The 22,713-nt window shown below is 51.1% G+C and overlaps 7 protein-coding genes across 7 annotated transcripts; 5 read left to right on the top strand and 2 right to left on the bottom strand.

Moving 5' to 3' along the window:
* Positions 1 to 314: 314 nt before the first annotated feature.
* Positions 315 to 3,072, top strand: N7515_001987 (uncharacterized protein; the record flags this gene model as incomplete). Its single annotated transcript, XM_056662731.1, has 6 exons — positions 315 to 552; positions 605 to 645; positions 703 to 1,699; positions 1,748 to 1,961; positions 2,541 to 2,676; positions 2,785 to 3,072. The coding sequence occupies 6 exons, from the start codon at positions 315 to 317 to the stop codon at positions 3,070 to 3,072; spliced, it is 1,914 nt and encodes a 637-aa protein (XP_056524844.1).
* A 339-nt stretch (positions 3,073 to 3,411) lies between these two features.
* pyrG (orotidine-5'-phosphate decarboxylase pyrG) lies at positions 3,412 to 4,294 on the top strand (the record flags this gene model as incomplete). Its single annotated transcript, XM_056662730.1, has 2 exons — positions 3,412 to 3,568; positions 3,621 to 4,294. The coding sequence occupies 2 exons, from the start codon at positions 3,412 to 3,414 to the stop codon at positions 4,292 to 4,294; spliced, it is 831 nt and encodes a 276-aa protein (XP_056524843.1).
* A 1,178-nt stretch (positions 4,295 to 5,472) lies between these two features.
* Positions 5,473 to 7,513, top strand: N7515_001985 (allantoate permease family MFS transporter; the record flags this gene model as incomplete). Its single annotated transcript, XM_056662729.1, has 7 exons — positions 5,473 to 5,725; positions 5,806 to 5,901; positions 5,988 to 6,193; positions 6,285 to 6,704; positions 6,783 to 7,131; positions 7,201 to 7,381; positions 7,462 to 7,513. 7 exons carry the CDS (start codon positions 5,473 to 5,475, stop codon positions 7,511 to 7,513), a joined length of 1,557 nt encoding a protein of 518 aa, XP_056524842.1.
* Positions 7,514 to 8,300: 787 nt separating this feature from the next.
* On the top strand, positions 8,301 to 9,323 carry N7515_001984 (uncharacterized protein; the record flags this gene model as incomplete). Its single annotated transcript, XM_056662728.1, has 1 exon — positions 8,301 to 9,323. One exon carries the CDS (start codon positions 8,301 to 8,303, stop codon positions 9,321 to 9,323), a length of 1,023 nt encoding a protein of 340 aa, XP_056524841.1.
* Positions 9,324 to 10,290: 967 nt separating this feature from the next.
* N7515_001983 (snoRNA-binding rRNA-processing protein IMP3) lies at positions 10,291 to 11,021 on the bottom strand (the record flags this gene model as incomplete). The annotated part of the gene is made up of 3 exons (XM_056662727.1): positions 10,291 to 10,464; positions 10,529 to 10,889; positions 10,990 to 11,021. The coding sequence occupies 3 exons, from the start codon at positions 11,019 to 11,021 to the stop codon at positions 10,291 to 10,293; spliced, it is 567 nt and encodes a 188-aa protein (XP_056524840.1).
* Positions 11,022 to 11,250: 229 nt separating this feature from the next.
* On the top strand, positions 11,251 to 12,833 carry N7515_001982 (uncharacterized protein; the record flags this gene model as incomplete). Its single annotated transcript, XM_056662726.1, has 2 exons — positions 11,251 to 12,249; positions 12,315 to 12,833. 2 exons carry the CDS (start codon positions 11,251 to 11,253, stop codon positions 12,831 to 12,833), a joined length of 1,518 nt encoding a protein of 505 aa, XP_056524839.1.
* A 184-nt stretch (positions 12,834 to 13,017) lies between these two features.
* On the bottom strand, positions 13,018 to 21,241 carry N7515_001981 (type I polyketide synthase; the record flags this gene model as incomplete). The annotated part of the gene is made up of 7 exons (XM_056662725.1): positions 13,018 to 13,860; positions 13,950 to 17,810; positions 17,861 to 18,724; positions 18,791 to 19,008; positions 19,147 to 20,479; positions 20,533 to 20,946; positions 21,011 to 21,241. The coding sequence occupies 7 exons, from the start codon at positions 21,239 to 21,241 to the stop codon at positions 13,018 to 13,020; spliced, it is 7,764 nt and encodes a 2,587-aa protein (XP_056524838.1).
* Between the last annotated feature and the right edge of the window lie 1,472 nt (positions 21,242 to 22,713).

Here is a 22,713-nt window from a genome sequence, read left to right as displayed (position 1 = left end):
AAATGAAGAGGTGCGGAGAGCGTCGAAGCTCGCAGGATCCGTCCCTTGAGCATCAATGACGCTGATTGGCCCTGCAGTTTTATCTGCAAGCTTGCGCTATGATGTTGCCCCCCGCCTATGTCTAGCATTAAAGTGTTAGATTGTTCTGGCCGGTTTCTTCCTTGTCTTTTTTCTTCTTCTTCTCTTCTTCCTTTATCTAACGTGATTGTGTTGCTGCCTTTCCATTGCATTCCGTCGGGGCTCCGGTTTGTTCCATCGGAGCTTGACTTATAACTCTCCAACTCCCACATTGCTGAGGTCGCAGGGCTGTCAAGATGGCTTCTGATACAGCTGTGGCGAGCGCTCGAGAAGAATCGCAGGTTAATTCAGCAAATGATGCGGTTCACAATGAGACTGCGATCTCTTCGCCATCCAAATCAAGGTTGAAGAAACGCAGTAAATATCGCCATGTAGCTGCATATCATTCAGAGACACGACACTCCAGCCTCAGTCGAGAATCCGATGTGTTGCCCAATTTCTTGGGATTTCGGAATCTGATGGTGTTGGTACTTGGTAGGGATCAATCGGGACGCGTGGTATAAGGCAGAGGGCTAATATTGGACAGTGGCGATGAACCTGCGATTGATCATTGAGAACTTCATGAAAGTGAGTATTTGGACAGTCCTCTGCTTGCATCGAGCTGCCAGCTAATGTGAATCACAGTACGGCGTACTAATATGTATCAAATGCCATGACTACCGCAGGCAAGACGTTGTTCTCGGGTCTATACTGTTTGCCTCGGTGCCTTGTCACTTGCTGGTGGCATACTTCATTGAGCTATCAGCTGCCACATCCGCCAAGAAGACAGTGGGTCGTCAGAAAAAGACAGAGGAACAGAAACAACACGACCAGAATGTCTTCCAGTCAACCTGGCCGTACACTGCTTTCCTGCACACATTGAATGCCACATTGTGTCTCGCAGTAACCAGTTTCGTGACCTACTTCTATATCCACCATCCAGGCATTGGGACAATCTGTGAGATGCACGCCATTATCGTGTGGCTGAAGAACTGCTCCTACGCATTCACAAATCGGGATCTCCGTCTGGCGCTGCTCAATCCATCCGCGGACCCGGGCTTGCCTGAGATCTACGCCTCATGCCCCTACCCGAGGAACATCACTATCAACAACCTGGCATATTTCTGGCTCGCACCGACGCTGGTCTACCAACCTGTTTATCCGCGCACCCCATCCATCCGGTGGTCCTTCGTTGCAAAGCGCCTTGCAGAGTTTTTGGGTCTGGCCATGTTCATCTGGCTTCTGTCGGCGCAGTATGCCACACCTGTATTGCGGAACTCGATTGATAAGATTGCAGTCATGGACATCGCCTCGATCTTGGAGCGGGTCATGAAGCTGTCCACCATCTCACTGATTATTTGGCTTGCTGGTTTCTTCGCTTTGTTCCAGGCGCTTTTGAATGCCCTGGCCGAAGTCATGCGGTTTGGTGACCGTGAATTCTATACCGACTGGTGGAACAGCCCCAGTTTGGGTGAATATTGGCGATCTTGGAATCGGCCTGTATATCTGTTCATGAAGAGACATGTGTACTCGCCCCTGGTGGGCCGTGGATGGAGTCCTCTCGCTGCGAGTGGGATGGTTTTCACGCTCTCTGCGATTCTTCACGAAATGCTCGTGGGCATTCCCACACATAACTTGATTGGTACTTTCCCTTCTCTCCAAATACAGCTCACCTGCTAACTTAGTTCAGGCGTGGCATTCTTCGGAATGATGTTCCAGCTGCCTTTGATCAGCCTCACTGCGCCGTTGGATAATGTGCGCGGTCCTCATGGCAGGGTGATTGGAAACTGCATTTTCTGGGTCAGCTTCTGCCTGGTTGGACAGCCGCTTGGAGCACTTCTGTACTTCTTTGCCTGGCAGGCCAAGTATGGGAGTGTGAGTAGGATGGCGCCAAACCCAGCTGCGTGAGCCCCTATATCGAATACGTAACGACCATTCTATTTATTGCAGTACCTATCAGCATATTTTGGGTCTAGAAACTTCCGGCGACATCTCATGTGAGGATCGGTGCTAGACAACATCTAAAACATCCCTTGCGCAACATGTTTGACTATTTATTCATTTTACTTGTCCCATCAACTCCAATGATATTATCTAATAGTGACAAAAAGAATCGGAGAGTCTAGGATTTGAAGATATCGTTGTTGAATTACACGTAGCAATCTAAAAGGCCAACTAGGTACTACTGTTTATGCCCCCGGGCCCGGGCTCCGGACGGAAGCAACGGCTGAATTGATTGCACCGACGGGAGCTCGGAGCCCGTTTCCCCTTAACCCCGGAGATAGCTAACAAACCCCGAAATACCTCACACATATATAGAGCTTCCCCATAACAATCACAATCCTGACTACAACAATCTAAACAATCCCACATCTTCATCATGGTCGCATTCATCATCCCCAACAACTATGGGTATGTACAATTTTATCAGCCACCGCATCCAGACCACCACATATCAAAACAAAGCTAACACCTATTACCAGACCCGTCATTGGCGTCGCTCTCGGCGCCATCCCCGTCCTCGGTTTCATCCACGGCAACATCACCGGCAGCCTGCGCAAGAAGGCCAAGGTCCCCTACCCTCACAGCTATGCCTCAATGGAACTGTGCAAGGAAAACGTGCGTCCCATCACCCCCTACTTTCCCGACCTTTGCAAACCACCACATTCAATCCATGCGTATGCGTGTGTAACTTAAGGCATCTACTAACCCAATTACTCCGTATAGGCCCATGCCGAGCAGTTCAACTGCGCTCAGCGCGCCCACGCCAACTTCCTCGAGAACTCCTCCCAAACCATGCTTTTCACCCTGGTCGCCGGTCTGAAGTACCCCGAGTACGCCGCTGGCCTGGGCGCTCTGTGGGTCTTCTTCCGCGCTCTCTTCTTGTACGGATATGTGTACTCTGGCAAGCCCCAGGGTAAGGGCCGTATGATTGGCGGGTTCTTCTGGCTGGTGCAGGGTGCTCTTTGGGGGATGAGTGTTTTCGGTGTTGGGCGGGATTTGCTCAAGTTGTAAGGGCTCCAGCTTGATACTATAATATACAATGACTTCAGAATGGTGCAATAAGCCCTGCAATTGGAGACGTGTCTGTAAAATCCATAATAATGTCCTTTGCTATGAAGGTGCGCCACAATTGAATTCGTGCGGGTCCACTGTGGCAGAAAAAGTTCCCCGGTCTGTGACTTGACCACCTTCAAGTTGTTTCTGCCGATCACTTGCTCTTGGACTTTTAGAGTAGCTGATTGCACGAGTTATTCGGTTGTCAATTGACTTCATTCCGCTTCTGCAATCCATCTTACGGTACATACCACCTACCAACATATACCAGCCACCTCCACCACCGCCAACCCCGCCATGTCGTCCAAATCCCAATTGACCTACGGCGCTCGCGCCCAGTCCCACCCCAATCCCCTTGCGCGCAAGCTCTTCCAAGTCGCGGAAGAGAAGAAGAGCAACGTGACAGTCTCTGCGGACGTCACCACTACCCAAGAACTTCTGGATCTCGCCGACCGTACGTTACCCCACCACACCTTCCAACAAGACCACCACTAACGCATCCACAGGCCTCGGTCCCTACATCGCAGTGATCAAAACCCACATCGACATCCTCCCCGACTTCAGCCAGGCGACAATCGACGGGCTGAACGCCCTAGCCAAGAAACACAACTTCCTTATCTTCGAAGACCGCAAATTCATCGACATCGGCAACACAGTCCAAAAACAATACCACAACGGCACCCTCCGCATCTCCGAATGGGCCCACATAATCAACTGCTCCGTGCTGCCCGGTGAGGGCATCGTTGAGGCTCTGGCGCAAACCGCGCAGGCCTCCGACTTCCCCTACGGCTCCGAGCGCGGCCTCCTCATCCTCGCCGAGATGACCTCAAAGGGCTCCCTCGCGACAGGCGCCTACACCTCCGCCTCCGTCGACATCGCCCGTCGCTACCCCAGTTTTGTCCTGGGCTTTGTCTCCACCCGCTCGCTGGGGGAGGTTGAGGCTACGGAGGCGCCTGCGGAAGGCGAGGACTTCGTCGTCTTCACTACTGGTGTCAATCTCTCGTCCAAGGGTGATAAGCTCGGTCAGCAGTATCAGACACCGCAGTCAGCTGTGGGGCGCGGCGCGGACTTCATTATCTCGGGTCGTGGTATCTATGCCGCGGCGGATCCGGTTGAGGCTGCCAAGCAGTACCAGCAGCAGGGGTGGGAGGCGTACTTGGCTCGCGTGGGCGCACAATAGAGCATGCATTTGCACGGTCCGCTCTTGGCCCTGCGTGGTGAAGCGTGGTGATGTATAATGAAGACTATTTGATGACGTGCTATATCAACTTTTTCAAGCTCTGACTGCTCTGTGCTTTTATATCGCGTGTGTTGAGTGCAGAAATCCACGAGTTTCTGTAAGGGCTTTGCCACATGTCTATCCGAAGCAAGGGGATAGAAAGAGCTCCATCGGGGGATGTCCGTGGGCTAGCCGGGATGGCTTTAGGGTTCAGCCAATAGGCGGGAATCCGCAAAACAGCATGTTTCTTCCCGGTCGACGTCGAACATTGGCGATAAACAAGCTCGTATTTAGGAATGAGATATTTACCAAATCTTCATTCACAGCGGTGATAAGAAGTCTTCTTCTATCTTGGCACTATCTGGGCAGCATTGGCACCTAAAGATAAGAAAACAGCCCCATATACTGTGGGTAAAGATCCTCCAACGTCGTAAGCCACTGATCTAATCTCGACCTCCAATATCCATCGTACATACATCCATGTACATTTCTCCGATCTACCACATGTGCATATACCTATGCAATCCACAGAGCTACACAGTACACACCGACAAGTTGTAGCTCATTCCAAGCTCTGTTACATCATACCAATTTCAAATCCATAACCTCCCGGGCCAAAACGACCAGGGTAGTTCCCTCTACGCTCGCCGATCATTCCCCTCCCCTCCCCCTCTCTCTTTACCCAATCACAGTGCCAATCCCACTCCAACCCCAGATACTCCTCAACTTCTTATCATGGAGAGACCCACCCCGTCCCGCCGTGTGCTGCCCGTGCTATCTGGCTCGATAGCTTTGATAGGGGGGATTATCCAGTTCCCCACGCGTAGATAACATGTGCATGCCAGCTTTTGCTCGGAAAAGGATGCGGAATCTCCAAGTTTAGCCTTATATAGTTACTCCGTAGCGGACGTGCGGAGTCCTCACCGTTATTCCTTTGGAGAAGGACTTATTTAGCTGGGGTTTCCGCCCGTCTTGTTTCCTTGTTCTTTCTATTTTCTAGTTCTTGTGCTGTATGCCGAGGTTTTGAGATTCCTCTTTGCGATATTGACTGAGGTTTTGGTTCTTATCTTGTTTTACTTCATCGAGCTTCGATCACTTTTTGACACCTTCCCTACACCTCTGCCAGAAACACCGAGATCATGGCCGAAGAGAAGAATGATGTCGGCATTTCCTCTGGCGTGGATACGGGCGCCGACGTGGAGAAGCTCAAATATATTGACCCGACTATTGAGAAGCATGCACATGATGCCGACGAGGCTATGAAGGCTTTAGGGGGGTTGCAGGGTGAAACTCTCGAGCTGGACGAAGCTACGAATCGCCGCTTGCTGAAAATTATTGATTGGCATATGATGCCTATTATGTGTTTTGTCTATGGCATGAATTATCTCGATAGTATGTGCTAGGCATATTCACTTTCAGCCTCTGTCCGGCATTTCATCCGACTCACATGCTAATTTGGATTTGCGTTACAGAAACTACTCTGTCCTATGCTAGTGTGATGGGCATCAAGGACGATCTGGAGCTTGAGGGAGATGAATATCAGTGGCTTGGAAGTTTGTTCTACTTTGGTATGTTCAACTTTCTATGCTTGATTGCTTTAGTTTATTCCCCATCTTCTTCCAAAAGCATTGGACCTAATGGGCTTTCTATGTAGGTTACCTCGCCTGGGAGTACCCAACCAACCGCCTCCTTCAGCGCCTCCCGTTAGGCAAATACTCCGCAGCCTGCATCGTGATCTGGGGGTTGATTCTCAGCTGCTTCGCCGCTGTCAGCAACTACCCTGGTGCAATTGCCATCCGGTTCATGCTCGGTGTTTTTGAAGCAGCCGTGACACCAGGATTCGCTCTGTTGACCTCGCAGGTAAGAAGCCCCCTTTGTGTCTCGCCCCCAATCTACTCCCACGATCCACGAGCTGTAAAGCACAGTTGACTAACAATGATACCTGATACAGTGGTACACCAAGACCGAACAAGGCAGTCGCGTCAACATCTGGTTCAGCTTCAACGGTGTCGGCCAGATCCTCGGCGGAGTAGTCGCCTACGGCATCGCCGTCGGCACCGAGAAGCACGGTTCCTCCATCGAACCCTGGAAGATCGTCTTCCTCTTCACCGGCCTGCTCACTATCTTACTGGGCCTGATTTTCCTCTGGATCGTGCCAGACAACCAGCTGAATGCGCGCTGGTTGAACGAAGAAGACCGGGTCCTGGCCGTTGCCCGTGTGCGCGTTAACCAGCAGGGTATTGGAAACAAGCACTTCAAGCTGTATCAGGTCAAGGAGGCGCTGTTGGATCCTATGACCTGGGCTTTCTTTTTCTATGCTTTGATTGCTGATATCCCCAATGGTGGTATTACCAATTTCTTCAACCAATTGGTATGTATCATGCTTCCTACCGGAGAGTCCCTTGGGTCTCTGCGGCAAATAGGAGCCAGATGCTAATTCGGTTACCAGATCACCAGCTTTGGATACGATGAGAAAGACAGTTTGATTCTCGGTGTCCCCGGCGGCGCAGTGGAGATCGTTGCACTGTTGCTCAATGGCTATATCGGACATATCACTGGACAGCGCATCCTGACCAGTTTGGGTGGTCTTGTGGCTGCCATCGTGGGAATGCTGCTGATTGTCGCCCTCCCGCTGTCAAATAACGTCGGTCGCTTGATTGGTTACTACCTCACCCAAGGCAGTCCCACACCTTTTGTGGCGTTGCTGTCGCTGATTTCCTCCAATGTTGCGGGGTATACCAAGAAGACGACAGTAGCAGCGTTGTACCTGATTGGATACTGCGTTGGAAATATCCTTGGTGAGTCCACAAAGAGTCTAAGTCTTAACTCTTAAGAGAAAAACAAAGAACTCGTCTAACAGTCCCCAGGCCCACAAACCTTCCGCCCCGAACATGCCCCCCGCTATGTCCCCGCTGAGGTGACTATTATCGTCTGTTGGGGTGTGTGTCTTTTCTTGCTGGTTGGGGTCTGGATGTGGTATCGTCGTGAGAATCAGAAGAAGAAGCTTTTCACCGCCCGACCGGAATATGTGCGACTGGAGAATCAAGAGTGAGTGAATTTTTCTATCTTTCTTTCTCTCTCTCTCTCTCTCTCTCTCTCTGTACTTTTTACTTTACTAACTTCCACAGGTGGCTGGATTTGACAGATCGGGAGAATCCCGAATTCATTTATTCTCTATAGACGATCTAACGATGACTATCATGACTTTTTCCTACAAAAGTACCGGTCTTCACTCCGAAGTGTAGATCAGACGAAAATTCGGTGTCCCCAACACGCTTAAACATGTTTTAGTTGCAGGAGACTCCCAACTCTGCAGTTAACTATGCCCAGCGCATACTTAGTAGGCCCCGTTTTTATTATTTGATCGAATCATATACAAGTCTAAGCGGAGTTTGGCATGATGTGGCCATGTGGACTGATTCTAGTCTCTAACAGGTTCTTTCTTCCACCTCTATCTTCACTCACTACTCCTCACCTATCATCGCATACATGCAGCTTATTCCCTTAATAGTCTTCGATATTAACGTATTAACGTAGCGCTAGCGCTATTAATGACCAAAACTGACACTCTCCTCTGTCCAATATAACCCCTGCATTTGTCACTGCAGGGGTGAAGTTCTTCGTCGATCAAGTCCAGACAACTTTAGACGCCTACCCCCCCACCTTTGGCACTCCGCTAAAATAGATGAGGAGCGGTGTGCGCCAGAATGAAAATAAAAAGGAAATGAGACTGCTGAGTTTCAGTTCGTTTCATTTCTGTCTTCTCTTCTTAACTCTTAAGTTCTTTAACCATCTTCATACTGTCAAGATGGAGCCTCCTCGTTTTAATGAAAATTAACCCTAATCTGATCTCTCCCTCTATACATACAACACCAGTCTCACTCTCATACCGTGTACATACAAAAGTCAAGTCTGCAGGGTCGATCATCAGGCACCTGCTTTCTCTTTATGATCAAAGTTTCCCGGCATGGCCACCGTCACATGCCTGGCCCATGAGCCCTCCCCTACAAAGACCTACGAGCCCGTCATCACCGAGCTCCAAACATGCGACTCCAATCCTATATCTGCGATATCTGAGATGCCCAAGGTGAAAAGGATCGATCCCCCGGCCAAAGAGCCATCACCACAACCAAGCCGCCGCCAGTCCCACACATCCACTTCGACCTCTATCCACTCTCGCTCCGCATCCCGCAGCACAGCCCGCTCACGACCAGACAGTCGACGAAGCTCCTTCCAATCTGCACGCAGAGCGCCCAACCCGGCTATTGTCCCTGTCGCTTCAGCACGCATTTCACCACAGGATAAGCGCGAGTCGCTCATAGCACTACACAGGGAATCATGTCGGCTCTTCCAAGGCGATGCACCTACCGCTGAGATCCGTCCATCGTTGCAGTCCGCAGCATCTGTATCATACAGATCTCGAGAGAGTCGGACTTCATCAGATAATCGCAGCTCGGCACCCTCGTCACCAGTTGCATCTTCTCATTCCAGATTTCGCTTCGAAGCACATACACCCTCTCCTCCCAGCTTCCGCTCCGAGATCGAGGCTACCACAAGCGCACCACACTGGCTCACACCAAGAGATAGAGCCAATACCATGCCCAGTGGCAACAGCAACCACCACCACAGTCCCTCGTCTTCATCCATGCACGTCCCGGCGACGGTAATGGAATGGACATCGCCGGACACCCGACGACGCGAATACGAGAAAATCGATCGGGCCAGTAGTGGTGTCCGTGGACTCTGGCGTCGTGTTGCTCCGCGCTGTTTCCAGACTCGAGACTCGCGCGTTCCTTTCTTCGAGGAGGGAAAGACCCAGCGTGAAGGTAGTGTGCGTCGGTTCAGGATGGATTTGCCTGAAGATGATGAGCCGGTACAAACATCGCAGATTCAGCCCTCGGAGTTCCTGCGCAAGAATACTGTCTCGGATTCGACGGATGGTTCGAGACGACGCTGGGCGTGTCTTCGCTCTAAGACTTCTCCTGCTTGAAACATTGGCTCGGACCGGGGTTTGATGTTGTCGAGGTTGATACATTTATATCTATTGCATCGCCTAAACCTACAGAGTCTAGTACAGGTGTGACTGGCTCACTTCGCTTTCTGCTGCTTTCCTATGATACCATGATCGATGATTGCATTTGCATCCAGTGGTTGTATCCTGCCGAATTTCGACGGGGACGGCCTTTCTGGCTTTTTTTATCTTTGCTCTGCTTTCTGTTCTCTCGAGACTGAGATACCCTACATCATTCTACCGCTGTACATAGCATGATAGCCCTGACGGCACATAGTTCCGCTTTGGTAATTTCTTTGGCACAATCCACTGATGGATCATACCTTTCTTTCATAACGAAGTGGCTGAGCGGGGTTACAGATTATACGGTGAATACTGCAAGAAGCAGCAAGATATTCGGGATATACAGCCAAGATGCTGGATGCGTTCTAGCTTGGTCTTTGAGAGGGGTAGTCCTTCATGCATTGTTGATTCCGATGGACATATCTCCATCATCTATGGATACACGTAGCAGTGGCCCAGTGGGTGGTATAGATGGGAACTCATTCGATATGAGAGAGCCGGCCGGTAGACCCAGATGCCAATACTCAAAGTCTCTTGAAGATGTTCTCATCTCGAATACCGAGATTCGAGAATCGAGGTACATACTTCGTATTCGTGCTTCGTATAACTACCGATCATCCGCCAGGGCCAGGAACACATGACCAGTCAGCTATCCGTGCGCTATTAAAGTTTCGAATGCTCGTGACGTCCGTAAATTGAGTGTAGATCGAATATTCCAGATTCTACACTTCATAGCCAGGTAGTAAGTATATCCATTGCAGTCAATATATCATGTTGAGAACCGACGCCAAACCAAAAAAAAAAACAAGCCATAATGCACAAGCGCCGGGTATATCAGATCAAAACCCAAAATGCTTTTTCCGCTTCAACATGCAGACACAAATCACAGCAGATCAAAGTCATCCAGCTTCTCGCGGTACCGCAAGATATTGCGCTTAATCTTACTCGAGTCCACCCAAGTAACGAAATCCTCCATGTTCCGAGTAACCAAGAACGCAGGATCACTAACAACTTCCGTACCAACACGGACATGACCCTGTTCAATGAAAGTAGTAGCCTAAGTTGATTATCAGTATTTAAGTCGCAAACAACGCAAGAATCCACAGAACCACAGAACTTACAGCCTTGATAGTCTCAACCATACCAGAGCGCACCATGAAAACCGCCAATCGACGGCGACACAGAGCGGAAACTGTAACCTCGCGCTCGACCTTGGATAAACCGGCGCCCTGCTCGCGGGATTGCTTTAGGATTCCCATGCGCCATAGCTTCTCCATGAGCTCGGATTCGAGTTTCTTGCGCAGCGGGTCGGTCTCCGGGTCTAGTTGGGAGAGCTTGTGGGCGAGCTGGCGGAGGGAGCCGCAGAGGGCGTTGTATTTGCGGTAGTCCATTGGGTCTTGGAGGAGGTAGCGTTGCCGGATTGCATGTTCGCGGTGGCTGCCGTCGGATTTGTAGTTGTGGAAGTCGACTTTTCGGAGAAGTCTGCAAGATTTGGTTAGTTATTTGTCTCTTTTAAGATTTGAAGATTGGGCTTGTTGGGTCGGTCGGTTGAAGACTTTGCGGAGGATAGGTGCGGACATACTTCTTCTCGTGGTGCTTGAGTTCGCGGACCATGCTGGCGGTTGAATCAGGCTGATATCAGATTATTTGGGGATTGAACAGTGACTTGAGCAGACCAAGACGTTGATCCGTGGAGAAAATCGCGATAACATAAAAAAAATGTCGATGCGGTCGGCGGTCGGGTTCTGCCGGTGGGTACGGACTCACCGCCCTGATTTCCCCAGTCGCTCCCTTCTCCTACGGCTGTTTCTTATCAGCCTGAGTTTAGATCATCATTTGCATGATGGAGAACGCCGTGAATTTAGTCGACACGCCAAGTAGAACCTCAGGCCGTCCACGGGTGGACCTTGAGCCTTACAAAGATGAAATCATTGCATTGATTGAAAAGAAAACGAAGGGCACCGATGTCTGCAAGCATCTGAAGGAGCAGCATGGTATCCAACTCTCGGCGCGTACTCTCAACAAACGCCTTCAAGCATGGGGCATCAAGGAGAAAAAGGAGCAATATAACTCCAACAACCCAGAACTGCACGCCCGAGTTAAAAACCTCTTCTTCGACGTCGGTCTAAGCGACCAGGAAATCATCACCGTTCTACACGACGAGGGTTACGCGGTCTCTCTCCGTACCCTTCGCCGACTCCGCAGCCGCCTCGGCATCCGCCTTCGTCTTGACACCCCTGCCCAACAACAGGCACAGGTGCAGGAGATTCTCAATGCGCTGACTGAGGAATTAGACAAGGGGACCATTGAAGGGTATGGAAAGGAATTGCTGCACAACCATTTCCGCAGCAAGGGGCATGTCTTCGCCCGCGATCGTCTCTATAGTGTCTACCGCATGCTGCGTCCGGATACGACAGAGCGCCGCACGAGTGATGTGCCCCGGCGCCCTCCCCCGCCGAAGGTTCTCGTCGGTCCGAATCTGACCTGGCATGTGAATTACTACAACAAGCTGGCCAATTTTGGCTTCCGCATTCATGCCGAGATCGATGCCTATTCTCGATACGTACTATGGATTCATATCGGTGTTGAGGCGCACACGGCCGTGGGCGTTCTGAAGAATCACCTCGAAACTGTTTCATCGAAAAAACGCCAACCACGCACTCTTCGATCTGATCTCGAGTCGGAGGTTCCTCTTCTGGCTGATGTACACTTTGCTCTTCGCCGTACTACCGAGCCAGATGTTCAGCGTGATACGTGCTGTGCGCCGGGACGGGCTGCAGATACCCACCGGATTGAATCTTGGTGGGCTCAGCTTGCTAAGTCTGTAGTAACATTATGGCATGTGAGTACCTCTACCTTTTTCCGTCTTCTTTTTTTGCCTCGGGATTACATCCTAACATCAACCAGAACTACTTCCGCCAACTCAACAGCGAAGGGCTCTTCACGTCAGCAAACATCCCCGAACAAGTCGCCCTCTACGCAATCTACATGCCCATCCTCCGCTCCCACATACAATCCTACGTCCAGACCTGGAACATGCACAACATCCGCAAACAAGCCGACCACCCGGAACGCGCCCCAGGAAAACCCTACATGAACTACCACCACCCGCCCAAGGGCGTAGAAAACTTCGGCCTGCCAGCCGATGGCCCAACACTGCAAGCCATGCAGCAAGACTACGCCGACTACGACACAGAAGAATATCTACCCCCCGACACATTACGCTGGTGTCAGGGGCAGCTGCAGCAGCTGAGCTTCGACCCTCATAAACCCCCTGCGAGGCTGCCGGGCGATCTGCAGCCGTTCCGCTCTGTTTACTTGGCTTTGCGGGAGCGGGCGTGGCATCATCAGAGATCGGGGGCGGAGCCTAGGTTGGCGGTTTGTGGGATTTCTCAGGGGTTACGGGGGTATTTTCCCTCGTCGTGAACGTCGATGATTAATGAATAATGAAGGTTGGTTTGGGAATGGATTGTTAGTAACTCTTGCTACTGTTCTGTTAGTTTGTGAGGATTATTCTACTGGCAAAGACTCAAATCCAATATCTTATCCAAGTATCTTCTCACCTCTCTGATCAATATCTTCAAGGTTCTATCTGAATCACACATGATCATCAACACCCCCGAACCCTAACCAACCGACTCCTCCCAACAACCTTCCCACTCAAACCCCTAATACTCTCCGCCCCCATAATATCAAGCACCGAAACCTCAGCCCTCAACTCTCTAACAATCCACCCCCTCAACTCCATCGCAACAAGCGAATCAATGCCCCCAAACCCAAACCTTGCCCCATCAAACTCACTCACAGGAACAGCCAGTAAAGAAGCAATCCTCTCCACAATCGCGCTACAAACAACGTCAACAGCTTCCTCGACGCTCTCAGCGGCACCCAGTAGCACAGAAATGGAAATAGCAGCATTCTCCTCAACTGTGCCATCCCCATCGCCCTTCACATCAGCGGTACGGAAATGCGTAAACATAGAGTAATCCAAATACCCCGGTATAGGGATACCGTTAGCCCGACAAATTTCCGCACTCGGCAACCCCAGAACCAGCTGAGCTTGCTGTTCTTTCTTTCCACCTGTATGTGAAAGTAAGAAGTCAACAGCAGCATGAACCTCCCCCTCACGCAACAACTGAAAAAGCGTGGCCGTATGCGTATGCATCGAAGCACGGTTCTCAGCTACCCAGCCTACATTCGAGACACTGCCCAGATTCAGTGACGAAGCATTTTGCCCCTGTGAGCGACGGTATGCGGCTAGAGCGTCTTGGAAGGTGTTGCCGGATGCGTAGTTGGATTGGCCGCGGTTGCCGAATATGCCGGCGACGGAGGAGAGCATTATGAAGAAGTCCATGTTTGGTGGGAGGGTTTTGTGCAGGTTCCAGCTTCCGTGGACTTTGGGGGTTGTGGATGCGAGCCAGTCTTGGTATGTGAGGTTGGGGAAGGTGGAGTCCTGTTTTTGTTAGTTTTGGTTTTGGATGACTGTGATGGGATGGGAGATATAGATGGGAGAATATAGAGGGGTTTGGGAATTGAACTTACGCGAAGAACCATGGAGCCCTGGATACACCCTTTTATAGGTGGTAACTCTGAAAAGGTTGTGTCGGCTAGGGCCTTCAGACTCTCGGCGTCGGCGACATCGCAGACAAAGGAGTGGATTTTGCATCCCATTTTCCCGAGATCAATGGCTAGTTCTGCTTTCTCCGGTGTTGATGCTGATGAACGAGACAGGATGATCAGGTTCTTGGCTCCGCGGGAGGCCATCCAGCGTGCTAGACTGCGACCTAGACCGCCATAACCTCCGGCGAGAACGTATGATGCATCTGGGGAGAATTGGTAGGGGGGATTTGGTCGCGGAATAACGGGAATCATGTTCGAGGGACTCGGTGCGACGACTACCTTTGATTCTCCGCTTCGCGCTGCATAGAGGGCTTCTTTGACCTGGGTGAAGTCCATGACTGTCGTCCCGAGTTGACCGATCTTGCCCTCGGAGTATAGTCTCAACGCCTCGATAATCAGAGAACGGACGGCTGTAGGTCGATGTTCGGCCAGTAGGGGGATGTTCACGGTGTGGACGCTTGCATTTCGAGGTAGAGCAGCTAGCTCGACGGTGGTATCTGCTCGAAGATCTGGAGTAAACACATTGACGAATACACCGAATGGAGCAAGACATTCCAATGAATCACGGAGTACCTCGCCGCTCATCGTGTTGAATACGATATCAACACCTGCTCCGCCAGTGCACCGTATGATCCCTTTCGCGAAGCTGGAGTCCACTCTGGAGAAAATGCGGTCCTGGGGAATTCCATAGCTAGAGACGAGCAGGTCGCGCCCCTCCACCGTAGCAACAGTGGCGTATATTGTAGCCCCGATCATCTGCGCATATTGAATAGCCGCATGGCTGATCTCTGTTTCGGCGTGAATCAGGAGTGTATTGTCGGGCGTCAGCTTGGCTATCTCGGCCAGTCCGTGAATTGCAGTCGCATACCCCCAAGCCAATCCAGCTGCGGTCTCGAAGGAAATCTCATCGGGGATTCTCGCGAGGAGCAGATGATCCGCTCGACCACGGGTTCGAATGCAGCTGTCCTTGTTGTCACCCGGGATGTAAATGACCCTGTCACCGGGAGCTAAGCCTTCGACGTTAGACGCAGACGCAGCATTGGTAACGGTTCCAGTAATCTCATTCACAAGACGGCCGGAAGTACCTGAAGAGAGGCCAATCGCACGGATCTCGATCTCGACCTCTCTGTCTCCGGACGGGTCTTCATGCGAGTTTGTGATCCATTGGTATACACCGGTGCCAGAGGCAGCCTCCTGCAACTCGATGGGACCGAAATCTCCGAGACGCTGAAGCTGAGGCGCTAGATGGGAAGACTGCGCAGCGAGGAACTGATCCGCAGTGTCATGCTGGGTTAAGCGGCCAATGTGAATGAGACCGTCGCGTAGAATGTACTCAGCGTGGCGGTCGTTTTCCGGCTTATCGATGAATTGTCGCTTGACGATTTTCTTGACTGCTCTGGCAAGAATCTCTGGCTGGGTCTTCTCCCCTTCTGTCAAGGTGATGATGTTCGAGCCACCGTCGTCTCGCTCCCAGCGCACTGTTCGAAGAAGGCCGAGGCTCATACTTGCGCGTGGCTGTGTGAGTGGATCACAAGTAACCCACAGCAGGTTTTGGCAATTGCCGAGTATCTTCTTGAGTATTTCGTATTCCGGTTCACCCATGTGGAATAGGTAAGGTAATTCCAGATCAAGCAAGGAGATGTAAAGCGCATCAGGCAATATGGCCGCTGAAGGCTGCTCGACGACAATACTGCTGTACCCCAGCTCCGGTAGAAGGTCCAACAGATACTCAATGGGCTTCATGGCCCGCGTTGATCCCGTCGTCAAGATGACCGCAGTTTTTGCTGACACTTCCAACGGAGCAACAGCGGAAGAAACCAGAATACTCTGCCATGTCAAATCTGGATAATTCGAGCTGGGATACTCAATATCAATACCCGAGAATCCCGCTTCTAGTAGGAAATGTTGCCACTCTTCAGCCGGGATATACGGACACAATTGTCGACACGGCTCATCACCCAACCACCATCCAGCAAGCTGGCCGAAGACAAGCGGATACCAAAGGAAATCCTGTCGGATGCCCTCCTGCATAACCAGCTGGCCACCAGGCTTCAGTAAAGCCCGCAGGTTCCGTAATGCATTCTGCAGGCTCGCAGTAGCGTGGATAACGTTCCCAGCGATGATCAGGTCATATTTCCCCAGCTCAAGCCCCTGGTCAACGGGGCTGCACTCGATGTCGAATGCTTGGAAGCTCATGATATCGGACCATGACTGGAACCGCTGTTTTGCTTTCTCGAAGAATCCAGATGAGATATCGGTGAATGTGTAACTTGTGATATTTCCTTTGCTCTTCGCTGGGTCTGGCGAGAGAACAGCCAAGACTTCAGCCGTGAAGCTACCAGTTCCACCGCCAATTTCCAGAATGTTCAGCTCGGAGTGCTGGTGGTGGAGGAGGGACAAGTGGCTTTGTAGATGTTGTGGCAGGTTGTATAGATGCAGACCTTCGCTGTAGACCTGTTCCATCACGGCGTCTTGACCGAACATGAGATGCAGAGGATCGGTCTCTTGTCGCACAACCTGGACGATGTTGCGGCCCATTCGGGCTGTAATGGCGCCTTCGGCACTGTGCGTCTCGATTTCTTTGCCGATGGCTTCCTTTAGAGCCGGGTTCTGAGCGACTTCCTGGAACTCGCTGTAGCGCAGGTGAGTGAGTTCATTCCGCTCGAGCATCGCTTGAACGTGTTCCATCCAGTTGAAGAATCTTTGCATGTGCAGATCGAGTTTCGTAACATCGACATCTCCAAGCTCGGCCAGTGCATCCGTTACGTAGAGCATAGTTGCAAGCTGGAGCCGCTTGACCCAGTACCGTGCCTCGGCCTCGTCCGTACCCTCGAGAGAAGTCAATGCACACGCTGCCTCTGAGTCCAAGAAGTGAACGTCAGGCTTGTATTCTATCGTGCTGCATAGTTTCCGCTCGCTTCTTTCAGCAAGTCCAGACTCCAGCGGTGTGAGCTCGATGCCATCCATGCGAATGCGGTGCATGTTTGTCCCTTCATCCAAGACTCGGATCTGGCCCTCGAATCTGTCAAAGGTTGTCATAGAGACTGTTGCATGTCCCATGAATCTGTGAGAGGGAGCTGGATTCAGATCTGCTGAAATCCAGACTTCGCGTATGAACGTTGGCAGTCTGATCTGATCGAGAGTCGACTTTCCGGTATGGTCAAGAACAGCCGCGATCATCAGATGAATCATGCTATCCATTGTGGCTGGGTGGATTAGATGAGAATGCAAGAACTGCTTTGGCATGCATTGTGCGATGTCCGGGACAGTCACTGATCCGACGACCATTCCAAGTCCTCGACCACTTGCGCTAACATCGGCGAGATTCCGGAACAGAGGGCCGAAGTTCAGTCCGGATGTTTGGAGGTTGTTGTATGTGGATTTGAAGTTCATGGATGATTTGCATGTCTCGTTTACGCGAGAAAGCTCGGTTTTCCACGCTTTGCTTTCCTCGTCCGCCGCGCGGCCATCGTCGACGGGGTCGGCTGTCTCGTGCTCGATGGTGATATGCCCAGTACAGTGCTCTGTCCACTCGTCGCTCGATGCATTGTAGGAGGTGATCTGGAACCGTCGCCACATTCGCGAGGGTTGGGAGTCTTCCACGGTCGCCATTGCCAGGGAGACTTCGATACCCTCTTTCGTATCTGGTACGATCAATGCTCTTTGAATATTGACTTTGCGTAGTTGGAAGCCCGTTATCTTTGTTTCGCCGGCCAGCTGTCGTAACGCTTCGATCGCCATGATCAGATAACCGACACCGGGATAGACATAGTTGCCAGTGACCTGAAGTATGTTAGAACAACGATCGACCTTGTGATTTGCTCGACACATACCATATGATCTCGTAGCCAAGGATTCTCGTTCAAACGAACAATCTGCCTCCATCTAGGAGCAGTAGGGTTCCAATCTGTGATCGGTGCACCAAAGAGGTCATGTCGAGGGAATTTTCGAGTCCGAAGGCTTTTGCTCAATCGGCTCTCGAACAGAATTTTCTCGGTATGCTTGAAGCTGTATGGAGGCAAGTCCACTAAGAGTCTTGGTCGCCTTTTCGTCTTAGACTGAACAGCTTGGTTTACTGCATGAAAGTCCACCGCACAGCCACTTGCAGCTAGGCAGCCAACCGTCGTCAGTAGAATGTTAAGACTATGATCAGTCCGTTTGAGAGCGGGCAGGTACTTGACTTCCAGCTTGGGGCTGTTGGACGCCAGGGTCTCCTTGATGGCACTTTGAAGCGTTGAATGAGGCCCTATTTCCACAATAAGGCGCAAAGAATCAGTGGCATCTGTCGGACCATTACTGGAACTTGATACCGAGGTCATGGCCATCAAACCGCTGGTGAAAAGAACCGGGGAGACCATATTGTCCACCCAGTATTGAGCCGGCAAGTGGTCCTCCTTGACTTGCTGACCTGTGACAGTAGAGAACATATGCACTGGGCGTGGAGCTGCCAGTCGCTTCCCAAAAGGAAGTGCACCCATCAAGCGAAGGTAATCCTGGGCGATGGCCTGCATATGAGCGGAGTGATAAGCATTCTTGACATTCAACTTGCGGGCAAAGATGCCGTCAGCATCAAGAAGATCCTTGAGACAATCAACCAATACCTCATCTCCAGAGACAGTGTTGTTCTCAGGACTGTTGTGGCAGGCGATGATGAGCTCGCCAGTATTGTCCCTCCGAACAGAGTCCAAGTACGGTTGCTATTCGGTGGCACCCAACCCCACAGCCATCATTGCTCCATTTGCTGAGAGCTGCTTGGATGATACATAGCCACGGTAGTAGGCTACCCTCCAGGCTGCTTCACGGGACAGCTTGCCAGAGCAGTAGGCGGCAGCTATTTCGCCAGACGAGTGTCCTGTCACATGTGTTGGGAAGATATCCCAGCTGGCCAGGAGATCCACCAGCGCAACTTGTAGGACTGTACATATCGGATGAGCGATCTCGGGCAAGTTGACGCGTGACTCTCTTTCAGTGAGGAGTTCATCTACACATGTTAGTCGAGATCATTGATGAAATGGAATGTTTTTGGTGGGCTCATCGGGAGCCGGGGCGAGGTCGCCCGGCGGGTAAGGGGGGGCGTGGGGCGCCACTCGCCAGTTGGCGCGGTGGGGAGAGTTCTTACCGAGTAATGACCATGGACTACCGAGGCGTCGGATGTAGTCTGATGCTTCCTCGACAGACTCTTTGAAGACTTGATAGACCATCAGCTCTCGACCCATGGCCTGGTATTGAGCTCCTTGACCAGTGAAGACAAATTCAACTTCTGGCACTTTCGTGGCTCTGGTTGGTTTGACAAAATTCGACTCAGACAAAGTCCACGCGAGTTCTTCGACCGAGGATGCCATCACAAAACTCTTCCAGGCGAAATGGGATCTCTTTTTGGACAATGTGAAAGAAAGATCATTCAGAAGATGGTCATAGTGAACCGACTGTGCCGCTCTTTCTAGATACTTAGCGATCTCAGCTGCGTTTCTCTTGACGCCATCTTCATCAAAAGCTGATAACAAGAACAATCTTGGTTGTTTGTCCATGTTGCTAAATGTCAAGGACGTGCCCAGTGTGGGTGACGCGCAGGATCCATCGCTGTTTACCGAGGAGTTCTCGTACCCCGAGTCGTCATTGTCGGCTGAGTCTGAGAAGGCTCTATCTGACTCAGTTTCTGGTTGAGGTAGGGCCGTCAGCTGGCTGTTGATGGTCTGGATTGTAGGGACAGTCGACAAAGTGCGATGAGAACCTGTGAGACGACAGTCCTTGAGATAGTGGTAAGCATCATCAAGAATGCAGTGGGCATTGGTACCACCAATTCCAAATGAGTTGACTGACACTCGTCGCAGTCCTGAGGATGGCCATGGTATGTTTTTCGTAGGAAAAGCAATGTTCCAATCTGCCACTGGTATGGAGGGATTGACTTGTTTCATATCAAAGTTGGCGGGTATGATTCCAGACTCCAGCACGAGAATCGACTTGATGATACTCGCCACTCCAGAGCCACCTTCCAGGTGTCCGATCGATGATTTGATAGCACCAATGTACAGGGGAGTCTTTCGACGACATTTGAAAGCCCGTGCAAGAGCACCAGCTTCGATGGGATCACCGGTACTCGTTCCCGTGCCATGAGCCTCCACAAATCTTGTCTGTTCGAGATCAAGACCAGCTCTCCAGTAGACCTCGCGGATCAGTCTTTCCTGGGCATCGGCGCTGGGAACCGTGATGCCTGGGGTGCGGCCATCCTGGTTGATTCCAGCCTCGCGGATGATAGCACGAATGGTGTCGCCATCACGAATAGCAGCACTCAAAGGTTTGACTATCACAGTACCTACGCCTTCGCCTCTTGCATAACCTTCGGCACGGGCGTCAAAGCTAAAGGACCGGCCTTGAGGTCCCAGCAAGCCATGGTGGCTCATACCGATCGTTTCCACGGGGTTTTCAAGGATGCTCACCCCACTGACGACGGCCTGGAAATATCAATGTCAGCGTGGACTTCTCAGTACCAGCATGGATATCTTACCATATTCGTCTCTCGGGCCCTGAGACTTTGTACAGCGAGATGCAATGCCACCAAGCTGCTGGAACAAGCCGTGTCAATGGTCATACTGGGTCCCTTGAAGTCAAAGAACCAGCTGACACGATTTGACAGAATGGCATTGGTGACACCCGTGGGCTTGTATTTCAAGGTAGTCTCTGGGTCTGAGTTGAGGATTCCCAGGTAGTCATGGTTGAAACCACTGACAAACACGGAGGTATTGGAGCCAACGGCACTTGTCAATGGAATACCTGCATTTTCCAAGGCGTGGTGGACATTTTCTAACACCAACCGCTGCTGTGGATCCAATGTGAGGAGTTCGGTTTTCGTGATGTTGAAGAAAGTGCCATCGAAGTAGGCTGGGTCTTCTGAGAGGTAATGTCCGCCTTGCACATGGAACTAGGAAGCATCATACGTTAACGCCAGTCTCAATGTTGATAGGGTTTTCTTTGAGGTGCCTTACAGTGCCACCGTGCTCGGGATCCGGATGATAGAAGGCATCCGCATTGAACCTCTCTTTAGGGATTGACGACCATGTCGAACGAGCTTGCAAGAGCAGCTCCCACAGACCCTCAGTGGTGCTTGCTTGCTGGGGAAACCGAGTGGCGAGTCCAACAATAGCGATGGGCTCTAGGGTATCGGGGGGTACAGCTCTTTCACCAGTAGAGCCACTTTTCAACGACAGGGGAGGCATCATATGGAAGTTGGGAGGAATAATAGACTTGAGACCGAAGACAAAGATAGAGTAAGAATATGGACAAGACGATCAGATGAGACGATTATGATGATGACACATATACAGGCTCATATCGCAGTCCTCGATGCGAGATCCTCTCTCTTAAAGTACCTAGTTCAGGCCAAGGGCAATGGGAGTAACCCTAAGAGCACTAGAAACCCGATGGTGGCGAGTCTGGCTGAATCTGAGGATCGTCATCATCACCCTCTTTCTTTGACTTCTCGAAATGGGAGAAAAGAGAAAGAAAAGTGGATGCTGTCGGTGTCTAGTTCGACTCTCCACGGCTTGTTGTCCACGTGCAAAAGTACTTCGAACTGTTCATCCCAAGTCTGTACGGCATATGCCGCCGTCTACTGTCTTTGATTGGAGGAATTCATTTGAAATTCTCAAGTCTTGATGGGCTAGTCTTCCCCGTGAAAGCCGTTGTATGAAAATCACAGGAATATTTATCTTAGGCGTGGCGTGTTGGCCCTGAATTTCAGTTCCCTTAAATAGGTATAGATCCAACATCCTACTGGATTCTGGTGGCTACATACTCCAACGTATATCAGCGGAGAAAAAGATACACCACCAGGTCGGATGTACCTAGACGAGTAGTTCCGAGACGGAGATATGCAGCTCATGAAAGCCGTTAAACGTGCCGTCAAACGTTTGTCGACCTCCTGTCAATCTCGGCTCTTTGGCCGTTTACTCGAGTCAAGTACTTCTCTGAGGATTGCTGATTGGCTTGATATCAAAAACAAGAAATCCCAGCAGGACCACTATGCCGGATCTCTCATCTGCCGTGTTGGCATGAAAATTATGTGGAATACCTTACCTATGTTGGAAGGCTAGCTGATATCTACGGCCTAGTACCTTACCCAACCTCCATATGTTAACAATATCAATATAACATAAGAACCTACGACCATACTAACAGAGAAGCATTAGATCTGTTTTTCTCTATGAGCTACGGTATAAGCCAGTAGCACATGCACATCCTAGAATACCCAGAATACTTCCCTTTCAAACAGCCCAAAGTACTAGGTAATCAAACCATAAGACTACCTTAGCTCCCAGCTAACACCCAGCTAACACCCAGCTAACATCAATCCACGACAGCCGCACCCCACTCCCTAACCCACCATAGCCCGCCCTTCGTTCGAATTCCTATCGGGGGAATTCCCGAAGGTCCTAATACAGAGTACAGCAAAGTACCCCGCTAGCAGTCAAAGAGATCTCCGCATCCTTCGATGTATGCACCTCGAATACAGTTCGTTGACGCAGCGGACCAGGAGATCCTCCCCACACGGCGCCTATTCGTGCCCTTATTGTCTGACTTCATGTTTGATACTAGTATTATCTTGGCATCACCCCGGAAGCCCGACAACCCGCAGCCGCGTCCAGTCCAGGCGTCCATCAATGGCCGCACCTAGGCGCTTTCTCAACGT

Source organism: Penicillium bovifimosum, assembly GCF_028826915.1.
Source record: "Penicillium bovifimosum strain IBT 22155 chromosome Unknown utg000002l_segment0_segment0, whole genome shotgun sequence".
Taxonomy (NCBI): domain Eukaryota; kingdom Fungi; phylum Ascomycota; class Eurotiomycetes; order Eurotiales; family Aspergillaceae; genus Penicillium; species Penicillium bovifimosum.
The sequence above is the reverse complement of the archived record's forward strand: the minus strand, read 5'-3'. Positions and strand labels throughout refer to the sequence as shown.